Below are 11763 nucleotides of genomic sequence, written 5' to 3'. Positions count from 1 at the left end.
ACCCGCTACTGTCCAATCAGCGCCGCACAATCGGCCAGCCACCAATCACTAGAGCGTTAAGAATCGCTGACCCACCAATCACGAGTTGCGTCTCCGCGGCGCCCCGGCCCACCTTCTCCTCCTACCAACGTAGGAAAGAAGAGAGAAAAGATCGATTCCTTCCGCCAATCCCCGCCGGCCACAGCTAGCTTTCCCTTCTGGCCCCTTTCCGTCACCAATCGAGGTGCCCACTCTGACCCGACAGTCAGCCAATCGGGAGGGCGATAGCATCCCGCCTTTGCTTTCGTTCGTGGAGGCACATATCAGTCGGAATTTTGAAGTGCCAGCAGTGCCGCCCATCTTTGGCAGATCGCGGTGCCTTAAAGGAGATAGCGGGACGCTTGTGTGTGATCGACTTCATCACCTCCATGGTAGCTACGGTAAATGCTGCGGGGGCCGCGTTTTCGCTGAGGAGAGGCGGGAACTAGGTTCCCCCACGTAGAGGGACTTGGGCGGCCTCTGGGTGAGCCGCGCCGCTCTGCTGCGGGCCCCGACCTGAAGGTCCCGGCATGCAGCGGGATCGCAGAGCCGGATGGGAGCCGGGAGCTGCCCGGAAGCTTCTCCAGCTCTGCCGCTTCTGGGTCCTGTCCAGAGTGTTCGCGAGTTCTTAAAAGCATCTAAGTTCGCTGAGATGGCCTGGGCGTCTCCCGCCCTGAATCTCGTCTTACCTTCAGGAACTCTAAGGCTAGCAGAGAAGATGAGACCGTAGGACTAGATCAGTCAGTTGCGAAGAGAGCAACTGATGGGAATTCAGAGGAGGGTGTGGTGGGTCATCAGGAAAGGGTGCTTGCAGTGGCCCTTAAAGGCTGTTTACCCAAGGCATGCCTACTGGAGGGCAAGAAAAATAGCTCGTTTTGGTCGGAGCAAAGACTAGCCTAATCTTTGCAAGAGAGGTTAAGAGCATCATACTTTATTGGGTGGGCTAACAAAGTTAGAAAACGCTAAAGAATTCCGGAGCAATGAAGCAGGAGGATCCCAGATTCAAGGCCAGTCTCAGCAACTTAGTGAGACCCTGTCTCAAAAGAAAAAGGACTGGGGATGTGGCTTAGTGGTTAAGCACCCCTGGCTTCAATCCCCGGTACAAAAAAAAAAAAAAAAAAAAAAAAGAATTTCGGAACAAGGAACGGAGCATCATCTGGTATGGTAAGGAAGGAAAGAACCAAATAAAAGGTTGGCTAGCACTTTCACAGGTCCTCCCCTAGGCAGTGGGGCCAGGATTTGGTAGCTGGTGCTGAGAGAAAACCATTGGTTGCATTCTTGCCCTGGTACTGTAACAGTGGCAACTGTCACTCAATGGAACAGAGAAGAAAAACAAAACAAATAACAGGTTGGAGAAAGTGGTTCAACAACATCATCAACAAAAAGACCAGGTGCAGTGGCACAAGTTTAAAGTCCCAGCTGCTAGGGGGTTTGAGGCAGGAGGATCACATGAATCTCACATTGGAGGTTAGCCTAGGCAACTTGTCTAGATCCTCTCACAAAACAAAAACTACAGTGAAAAGGGGGTATGAATGGGTAGTTAACAGAAAAAAGAAATCTTCACAGCCTGTTGATTAAAACAATGGTTGTTTGTTACTTATTGTGAGACCACCACCTCAGTAGAGCATTGACAGTGACTCTTAGGGGAGAAGGATAAGATTGGAATTTTTTGAGACTTCTAAGTTTGGTTTCAAGTATATTTCCCAATGTATGGGGCTTGATTACAGTGTGCTATGTGTCATAATACAACAATCCAAGATAGATGGAAACTTGAGGTAAAGTTTAGAGAATGGTAGCATACAGATTGTTGATAGTTTCCACTAAGAGTGGACCATCTTTTAGGGAGTTTGTAAGGAACAACCAAACCATTTGAACAGTGGAAATATTCTAGTCTTCTAGAATATTAAAGTCATGCTAATGTGGACATGAGGTTGTGGGGGAGGGAACGTAGACAGTTTCAGTTCTCAGTGTTCAGTTAGTGTCTGAGGGTAGATGATTTTGGTTTTCTAAAAACAACTTGTGTGATACAATTTTACATCTGCCAAATTGGCAAAAGTTAGAATGTTGAATACTGTTGAGTGTTGACAAAGATATGAGGAAGAAATTGTCATCTAGCACAAGTGTGAGTGTAAATCAGCCCACATGTTCTGGAAAACATTTTGGCAATATTTGGTGAAGTTATCTATGAGTAAACTCTTTGGCCTAGCAATGACTTGCCTTTGAAAAACCTGGCAAGTCCCCAAGGAGACATCATAGGAAGATGTTCATTTAATTTCTGGTAGCAAGATGCTAAGAACAGGCCAGGCATGGTGGTGCACACCTGTAATCCCAGTGGCTGGGAGGCTGAGGTAAGAGGATCACAAGTTCAAAGCCAGCCTCAGCAAAAGCGGGGTGCTAAGCAACTCAGAGGCTATCTCTAAATAAAATACAAAATAGGGCTGGGAATGTGGCTCAGTGACTGACTGCCCTTGAGTTCAATCCCTGGTACTCCCCCCCCCCCCCAAAGAAAATGCTAGGAACAAATGAGGTGTTTGTCACAAGAAGAATGAATCTTTAAATGTGATAGAGTTGATGGAATACTTTAGTCAGAACAAATAAAGTAAACTTAAATAATAATATGAAGTTATCAAAAAAAACAAATGTATATGTATAAAATATATATATATAAAATATCTATCCACAGATAAATATGAATTTAAAAGACACACATTAAAAACACTATAATTAGGTTCCTACTAAGGATGGGAGGTGAAAAGTAAAAGGATAAGTAATAGAGGACAAAAATAGAAGTTTTAACTCAAATTAGACATGTAGGGTATTTAAAAAAAAAGTGTGGTTAGTAAGAGTCAGATGATGAAGGCCCTTATAAACCACATTGAGAGGGTTTGAGTTGATCCTGGAGGCATAGGGAAGTATTGAAAATAAAAATTCAGAGAATCCTCTACAAAATAGAAAAGAAAGCAATTTTATTATTGAATAACATCAGGATTACAATGTTTTGTAGACAGTCTCTAAACAAAGAAATTCTACCTTGTTTAAACAAACACAGTTACAATCACTCTATTTTAAACCATTATATACATAAAACTTCAAGATTAGCAGTATCTGTTTTCTATAAGAAGATTGGACACATCATTTCCTGCATGTTGTCATGAAGTCCATCCTAAATTAACCTGGTAATTGAAATGTCAGTTATTATTGCCTATGTACCTTTATCTAAAGGAGTTAAGAAAAAAACTTCTTTTATTTCTATGACAAGCATATGGTTACAACTAGGACAAAGATGTCTAGATTGATCTCATTGTGACAGGGAGATATGTGATATTTTCCTAGATGTTTACATTTGAAAGGAATGAAACCCCCTCCCCCAATACACATACCCTTGAAAAAACAAGTCAGTGTTATAAAGCCCCCTTGTTCATCTTCTGATAGGGATTTTTTTCAGATGGTTGGGGTGGAAGGCAAGCGATTGAGGCCACTGGCAATAGGGTATTTAAAGTAATAGAAGATCACGAGGCTTGAAAGGACTGGGGAAAGAACTGAAGAGACTGAGAGCAAGAAAGAAGGTTATTAAAGTACAATGAGAATATGTGAATGATAGTTGGAAGAATAATATAGGAGGTTGTGGTCAAAAAGTAGGAGTTGTTGGGGAGAGAAGTTAACAAATATCAAGAACCAGGTGGCCCGGGTTCAATCCTCAGCACAACATACAAACGAAGATGTTGTGCCCGCCGATAACTAAAAAATAAATATTAAAATTCTAAAAAAAAAAAAGAACCAGCTGGCTGAAAGAATGGAGCTGTAGATATTGAAATTCATGTATCTGGGGCAATCTCATAGATCATCTATGTAAATTTTAAAATTGTCCAAGATGATAACAGAGCCAGAAGATTGATCTGTGTGCCAAAGACTTCAACACATGAGAGGTGGAGACAAATGAATAATGAGGAGAGGGGCAAGTCGGTTCTAGAATGAGGAAAGAGCCTCAGAGAAGCATGGTTTGTATCCTTTTATGGACAATCAAGGCTGGAAATAACAGCAGGTATCAAGGAACACAAACTTACTTTTTTCTTTGAGTCCTTGTGTGTGATGTGATCTATTACTTTCTTCATTTTTTTTTATCCAAATGAATTTTTATTTTCTTTTTACATTTGCAGATTTTTCATAATTGAAAATAGCAAAGTAAACCAAGATGTCAGTGGATCCAATGACCTATGAGGCCCAGTTCTTTGGCTTCACACCAGAGACTTGCATGCTTAGGATCTACATTGCATTTCAAGATTACCTATTTGAAGTGATGCAGGCTGTTGAACAGGTTATTATGAAGAAGATGGAGGGAATCCCAGACTGTGATATTAGCCCAGTCCAGATTCGTAAATGCACAGAGAAGTTTCTTTGCTTCATGAAAGGACATTTTGATAAACTTTTTGGCAAAATGGAGCAGCTGCTTTTGCAGATGATTTTGCGTATTCCCCCAAATATCTTGCTTCCTGAAGACAAATGTCAGGAGACGCATCCTTATAGTGAAGAAGAATTCCAGCTTCTCCAAAAAGAAATTGAAGAATTACAGGAAAAGTATAAGACTGAATTATGTACTAAGCAGGCCCTTCTTGCAGAATTAGAAGAGCAAAAAATTGTTCAAGCCAAACTCAAACAGACTTTGACTTTGTTTGATGAGCTTGAAAATGTTTGCAGAGATCATGGGACTAGTGATTTTAGGAAGAGTTTGGTGTCCCTGGTCCAGAACTGTAGGAAACTCCAGAACATTAGAGACAATGTGGAAAAGGAAAGCAAAAGACTGAAAATATCTTAATTTCTCAGTAGCAAAAACAAAGAACCTGTAAAAAAGTAGTTTTCCTTTGTTCACTCTTTCTTATGTTCCCCATCTTTTTTGGTCCACTCTTCTCAAGTAGCTGTACTGCCTTGAACTAGTCTTTGAAGCATCTGTTCATTAGAGTTTTCTAATAAGTGGAAAGAGATTCTTGATTCAATAATGGCTCATTTGGGGGCATGGTTGAAGAAGTAAAACTACAGCTGAAAATATATAATTGTACCTTGGTTATAAGTCTTTGTGATCCTGGTCCTTTTGGATTATTCTTTGGATAATACCAGGTGAGAAAAGGGTTAAATGGGTGGCTTCTTTATTAACCAGCCATTATACTATGAAATAGCCTGCATAGGGTGCTGCTCTTGCCCAGTAACTTTGCTTTACATGAAGATGTTATAACTGGTTGAAGAAGCAAGCAGAAAAAAAAAAAAAGACATCTTTGATCTTTGGTAAACAAGAAAGTTGTTTTTATTTCTATAATAAATCTCTCCTTTTAAAAAATATTTTTAGGGCTGGGGATGTGGCTCAAGCGGTAGCGCGCTCGCCTGGCATGTGTGCAGCCCGGGTTCGATCCTCAGCACCACGTACAAACAAAGATGTTGTGTCTGCCGAGAACTAAAAATAAATAAATTAAATATAATATATATATATATATATTTTTTTTTTAGTTATAAATGGACAATACCTTCATTTTATTTGTTATGTTTTATGTGGTGCTGAAGATTGAACCCAGTGCCTCACATGTGCTAGGTGAGCTCTCTATCATTGAACCACAACCCCAGCCCAAATAGATCTTTTTATAAATGAGGCCCTGGTGAGGTTAAGCAATTTAGTACCTTGGGGTCCTGCAAAAGATAACATTGGACAAAAAAGAAGCAGATACCACTGGAATAGAAAAGGAAGCATGGTGGGGGGTCATGGCTCAGAGGTAGGGCACTCGCCTAGCACGTGCGAGGCCCTTGATTTGATCCTCAGCACACATAAAAATAAGTAAATAAAGATATTTAAAAAAAAAAAAGAAAGGAAGCATTGGGCATACACAATAATGAAGTTTGTATTTATTGACTCAGGTTTTATACCTTTTTTATAGTAAAATTAGTTTTAGACTCTGCCTTATAACTAATATTTAATTAACTTATTTGTTCATACTGAGGGTAATAAGCATCAAATGTTTAGTACCCTCAGATTATCTAAGGGAAGGAGAGAAATATTAATGATTTTTTTTTTTTTTTGCATGCAATACTGAGAATCGAACCCAGCGCCTCACACATGCTTGGCAAGCACTCTACCACTGAGCCACAACCCTAGACTTAATGACTGATCTTAATGTGTTATTTGCTTTTCATGTCTTCCTAAAGAACAGGATTTTGAGTTTTCCTGTAAAGAAGGAGTTACTTGGAGTATTAATATTTGCAATTAAATATTCATAGACTTAGGAAACTTGTGCTTATTATCTAAAAGTCTTTTGGGCTGGGGATGTGGCTGAAGTGGTAGTGTGCTTGCCTGGCATGCATGTGGCCGGGTTTGATCCTCAGCACCACGTACAAACAAGGATGTTGTGTCCGCCGAAAACTAAGAATAAATATTTTTAAAAAATTTTTTTTTAAATTTAATTCTTGTTTCTAATCCTGTGCATTAAATATATATGTTCTAAAAGCTTTGGATTTTGATTTTGTGTTGTCTATAATATCATGATCTATGTTTTTTTCTCAGTATGGCTTTTTACTCAAATGGAAACTTCCATTTCACATTTGAAGCTTATTCAAAATCACCTAGTGTAATAGGTTGAATGGTAATCCCTCAAAAGATATGACTATGTTCTAATTCCTGGAGCCTTTGAATGTAGCCTTATTTACAAAAAGGGTCTTTGCAGATATAATTGATGTAAGGATTTGGAGATGATGAGATCATCTTGAAATATGAGCCCCAAATCCAATGAAAAGTGATAAGTTAGGCAGAGGGAGACTTTGAAACAAGAGTAGAAGGCATAAATGCAGGTTGGAGTAATGCAGTTGTAAGTCGGGAATGCCAGCAGCCACCACAAGCTAGAAGAGACAAAGAACAGATTCTTCCTTAGAGCCTGCAGAAAGGATGTGGCTCTGCTAGGTCGACCTCATACATAGTGTCCCAAATATATTCCAACTATCTCCCTCAATTTAAATAATATCCCATAATATTCAGAAACCACTGCTTAATTCACTGTCTGCATACATCTGCTCTTTACAGACAACTCAATACATAATAGAACATTTTCCCCAATCAATAGGTTCTTTATCATTGTCATCTGCTGCAAATCTGTTATTTTTACCTGCCTAACATCCATGGCACCTGAGTGTTCTTCAGGGAAGGAATTTCTTTCCTACTACTTGCCATTTTCATGGGATTGTCCTTTGAGGTGCCTTGTCTTTTTTTTTTTTTGACCAAAAGGTATGTTACCTAGAATTTTTTTTTTTTCCTGGTGCTGGATTTAAACCTAAACCTTGCACATGCTAGGCTATTGCCATACTACTGAGTTACACCCCTGAACCCCCTAGAATTTGACTCTTGAGCAAGAAGTCACAAGTACCAAAAAATGGGCAGAGAAAGGCTTGATATTTTGAATAAGGGGAAACTTTTTTTTTTAGTTACAGGTGGACACAATGTTTTACTTTATGTGGTGCTGAGGATGGAACCCAGTACCTCACACATGCTAGGTGAGCACTCTACCTCTGAGTCACAACCCCAGCCCCCCACCCACCCACCCAATAAGGGAAACTCTTACTAGAAGCCCAGAAATTGAGGGATACTTGAGAAAATTCAATATAGAGAAGTCACCATGAAATAGAGGGGCAAAAGGTATGTAGGGGGCAATTAGGATATGTGACCAAATATCCTGGGATACTTAACTATAGAAGAGGAAAGTTGGCCATATTAGACATGATGATGCTAAAGGCAAATGTGGATGGCATGAAAGTAATGGAAATTTAATATTGATTAGAAAATATAGCTGGGCACAGTGACACACATCTGTAATCTCAGTGACTTGGGAGGCTGAGGCAGGAGGATTGCAAGTTCAAGGCCAGCCTCAGCAATAATCGAGGCCCTAAGTAATTTAATGAGATCCTGTCTCAAAAAAGGGCTGGGGATGTACCTCAATGATAAAGTGCCCCTGGGTTCAATCCCCAACATCCCCCTGCTCCAACAAATAGGTATACATATGAAAAAAGAGTGTGTGTATGAGTGTGTGTGTGTGTATTTTTTTGAGAAAAGTAATGGGTGAATAGAAAAAAATATGAGGCTATGAGAAGAGTAATGGAATCTTGGTGCAGGGTGGGGATAGCAGTGAATGTTAAGGAACGTCAGAGTGCAGCATTAGACCAACTGGGGAGAAATGCAGTAGATTCTGAAATAAGGGGATTCAATGGGCCTGGATATTTAGGAGTATTAAAGTCACTATTAAAAGATTGTAGAGGCAGTAGGATCTAACCATTGATTGATTGATTTTGGTGCTGGGTATCAAACCCAGGGCCTTGTGCATGCAAGGCAAGCACTCTGCCAACTGAGCTATATCCCCAGCCCCAGGATCTAATCATAGTATCAGCAAAGCAACCAGATATTTGAATATGGGATAGAAAATGGAGACCCAGATTTGGTAGCACAAAAGTTATTATGGAACAATAACAAAGATTGAGGAACAGAGGACTTTGGTTTTGGGATGGGAAAGGAGTCTGTCATCAGGTGATTAGGTGACCAAAGGATATTGGGGGATCATATTCTGAAGTCACCAAAGGATTGTTAAATAAGAGATAATAGGGCATATGTGAATGAGAAACAATAGGAGCAAATGTTTGCAATACACTAGGCCATATCTTGGGATTCAGTGGGAATCAATACTAAGGGATAGTAGAAGATCCAATATACAAGTTTAAAAACTGGAAAAGAGGTGTATATTGAGGTACCTAAGAGCTGTGATTTGAAGAAATGGTGTCACCAATTGTTGGAGGAAATTATTTTAAACTGTGGCTATAAAGCACAGGCTGATGTTAGGGAAACAGCGGATGGCACACTTGTAGCATTGAAGTAAGATGTAGAGGGGCAAGATACCAAGGTACACAGTGATATGGGATTAGGGGAAATCAAAATTGGGAAATGACAAGGCTTTATTATTGGAAAACAGTTTATAAAAACCTAAGCTGGATGAAAGGGCAAATGCCGGAGCTTAATTGGGGGACTGAACTGGGCCAGAAGTGTCTTGATATGGAAGCAAGTGGGGACTAAATCCTGAGGAGTAATAGACCTGCTGTTAGGAGACAGCAGGATTGGATCCTGGCATGTTGGAGCAGACTAGGAAGTCTGAAGGGGCCCATTGTACAGTTGGAAATTAATGGAGAACTAAATACAGAGGAGACTGAAAAAGATTTATTCCATTAGAGGTGCCACGATTACAGATATTTCTGTAAAGAATATGCAGTGTTATAGTGCTGTATTTGGACATTTGACATTCATGAGCAAACAAAGAAAGCAAGTGGGTTAATAACCTGCCACAGTGGGTTCTAGTATTAGAATTTTGGGTCGAAGATGACAAACCCTCTGCAGGATTTCTTCAATGGACACATCCCCCAGCCCCTTCATCTTGGGTCCCATAGTTTGGGAAGGGCTACTGAATAGAGTGAAACTACCCCCAGAGTCCCCAAGTAGAGATCTCCCGTGAACCCCAGCTAGGGCCTCCAGTCTCATTTAGTGGACCCAGCGAAATCGGCCTGCGTCCTGGGAGGTGTGCAGCTGCAGATCCCACGCAGTTCCGATACGTCCTGAGCGTGGCTTTCTGGAACGATGGTCCTCTGGCTACAGGTCTTGGCTCCGCCTGGCAGCGACAACAAAGCCTGAGGCAGGAAAAGCGCACATTCCGGATCAGTCGGAACCCGGGAGGTGTGGCACCATACCTTGACAAATGCCCCTCACCTTGTCCAGGGTTCCAGCGGTGCCCGTTGCTCAGCCAGGTCCGCCAGCTCCCCGAGCTCTGAGTACTGACTGCGCCAACTCTGAGTCACAGCTGGCTCCTTCTGGGGGTCATGCAGCATCACAGGGCTCTGGCCCAATCTGGGCCAGGGCGCCAATCCTTCCCATGGGACCCTCTCTGGAAGGCCGTGGGCCCAGATCTGGCTCATCCCTTGAAGAACAGAAGGTTGGGCTCACCAAGCACAAAATGCTGGGCTCGCTGCGCAAGCCCCCACATCACAAAGTGGTAGGTTACAGCGACTTTATCCTAACTATAAACGGGGTTCAATTGCACCCCAGCATTCTAAACATTAGGAGCAGGCTGTGCCCCCGCCCCCTGTCTGCGGGTGCTATTGCACCGTTATTTTTTTGCCAATGGCTACTTTGGACCTTCCTCCTCCTGATGGACAGTTAGACAAAGAGAGCGACAACAGAGATAAAAAGAAACAAGCATCGAAAGCTAGATGAAGGGGGTGCAGCTAATCTCCACAACAAATTGCTGCGCCCTTCTTTCCCTTTCCCTCCCCCCTCCCCTCTGCGCCCACCCCTTCCCGCCCTACCGACTTAGGCAAGCTGTAAATGGATATAGGTGAAGATGCAAGAGGTGATGGAGAAAGCGATAGCCGCGTAAATAAAGATGGAGAGGTGCGGGAAATGATCGAGATAGCAGCCCTCGTCCAGTGGAGGCGCCTCTTCCTTGAGCTGGGGACGAGCGGTGGCCTTGGGGGGCTGCCCGGCGCGGATCCCCTGCGCCTTCCCGCCTGCACGCCGACCAGACTTCTTGCCCGCAGCAGACGCCGACTTGGGCGCGCGGGCAGCTGGAAGATCTTCTGGGGGAGGCTTATCAAACAGGCCTTCGGACTCAGGGTCGGAGTCGGTGGGCATGTGTTCGGTGCCCCAGGGTTTGCGCTGAAAGAGACCGTCAGCCATTGGCACTGGGCTCGGGCAGGTGGGGGTCTGCTGGATCCAGGCAATCAAATCCAAACTCGACAGTCAAGTCCGAACCGGGTTGAATGCAGTGGGCGGCGGCTGGAGCTGCAGCTGTATTTCTACTACCCAGAGTGGGGGCACAGGGGGCGGAGCCAGTGAGGTAGAGGGCCTCTGCAGGGTATGCTGGGCCTCTCAGCGGAGGCGCCACTTCCCTTGACTCCTCCTTCTGCCCCCTGCCTGTTGCAGAGGTTGGCTCTCCCAGTTCCAGCTCCCCGGCCAGGGGCCAGAGGCTAGCAAGTCTCCACAAAGCCAGGTTTTGTCTCCCTGGCAACCACACAGGCGTAGATGCAGGCACTGGAAGCTAGCTGGGAACCCCTGGCGGGAAAAGAGGGCTTGGCGCGCAGGAAGCTGGAATGCAGACCACCAGGCACCAGCTGCGTGCGAGCTTCCCCAGGGTTTACTTCTCCTTCCTAAAACTATTGTTAGTATTAGTATTAGTATTAGTATTAGTATTATTTACTAAGTACCAGGGGTTGAACCCAGGGGTGCTTACCACTGAGCAACATCCCCAGCCCTTTTTATTTTTTATTTTGAGACAAGGTGTCGCTAAGTTGTTAAGGCCTCCGTAAAGTTGCCAAGGCTGGCTTTGAACTTGCAATCCTCCTGCCTCAACCTCTAAAGGTGCTGGGATCATAGACGCGCGCCACCGCCCAGCTAAAACAAATATTCATTGAAGAGTTGTATTATTATTATTATTATTATTATTATTATGATACATGAAATGGAAATCTTGTAGAAAACTTAAAATTTATAAGCAATATAAAAAACACTTAACAATTTCAAGGTCCTACAATTGCACCGTTAAAGAGTTGATGCCTTTCCCTCCCTCTTTATTTCTCTACCCATCCACATTTGTATCTATACATTGTGTTTTTGTTTTTGTTGTTGTTGTTTTGTTTGTTTTGTTTTGGCTTTTGCACAAGAGGATGAACCTAGGACCTTGGGCATGC

At 42.8% G+C, this 11763-nt stretch overlaps 2 protein-coding genes and 1 non-coding gene across 8 annotated transcripts; 2 read left to right on the top strand and 1 right to left on the bottom strand.

Moving 5' to 3' along the window:
- Positions 1 to 121: 121 nt before the first annotated feature.
- On the top strand, positions 122 to 6502 carry Mis12 (MIS12 kinetochore complex component). Of its 6 annotated transcripts, XM_078042717.1 has the most exons (3): positions 452 to 1182; positions 3890 to 4060; positions 4176 to 6502. In XM_078042717.1, the coding sequence occupies exon 3, from the start codon at positions 4211 to 4213 to the stop codon at positions 4829 to 4831; it is 621 nt and encodes a 206-aa protein (XP_077898843.1). In that variant the 5' UTR covers positions 452 to 1182; positions 3890 to 4060; positions 4176 to 4210; the 3' UTR covers positions 4832 to 6502. The 6 variants fall into 6 exon arrangements, with proteins under 6 accessions (XP_040125441.1, XP_005337391.1, XP_077898843.1 ...); XM_040269507.2 differs by lacking the exons at positions 452 to 1182; positions 3890 to 4060 and adding an exon at positions 122 to 410; XM_005337334.5 differs by lacking the exons at positions 452 to 1182; positions 3890 to 4060 and adding an exon at positions 124 to 419.
- On the top strand, positions 1215 to 1343 carry LOC120884646 (small nucleolar RNA SNORA30/SNORA37 family). Its single transcript, XR_005727069.1, has one exon. It is a non-coding gene; the product is annotated as a small nucleolar RNA SNORA30/SNORA37 family (small nucleolar RNA).
- Positions 6503 to 9222: 2720 nt separating the features above from the next.
- Positions 9223 to 11011, bottom strand: Smim48 (small integral membrane protein 48). The gene is made up of 2 exons (XM_078042718.1): positions 9788 to 11011; positions 9223 to 9708 (listed from the first exon to the last, which is right to left on the bottom strand). The coding sequence occupies exon 1, from the start codon at positions 10751 to 10753 to the stop codon at positions 10388 to 10390; it is 366 nt and encodes a 121-aa protein (XP_077898844.1). The 5' UTR covers positions 10754 to 11011; the 3' UTR covers positions 9223 to 9708; positions 9788 to 10387.
- Between the last annotated feature and the right edge of the window lie 752 nt (positions 11012 to 11763).

This window comes from Ictidomys tridecemlineatus, chromosome 3 (assembly GCF_052094955.1).
Source record: "Ictidomys tridecemlineatus isolate mIctTri1 chromosome 3, mIctTri1.hap1, whole genome shotgun sequence".
Taxonomy (NCBI): Eukaryota; Metazoa; Chordata; class Mammalia; order Rodentia; family Sciuridae; genus Ictidomys; species Ictidomys tridecemlineatus.
Note: the sequence above shows the minus strand (reverse complement) of the source record. Positions and strands in the feature narration are given on the sequence as shown.

Bases quoted from the DNA above. Each gene is read 5' to 3' on its own strand.
- Mis12 (XM_040269507.2), top strand. From the start codon at position 4,211: ATGTCAGTGGATCCAATGACCTATGAGGCCCAGTTCTTTGGCTTCACA.
- Smim48 (XM_078042718.1), bottom strand. From the start codon at position 10,753: ATGGCTGACGGTCTCTTTCAGCGCAAACCCTGGGGCACCGAACACATG.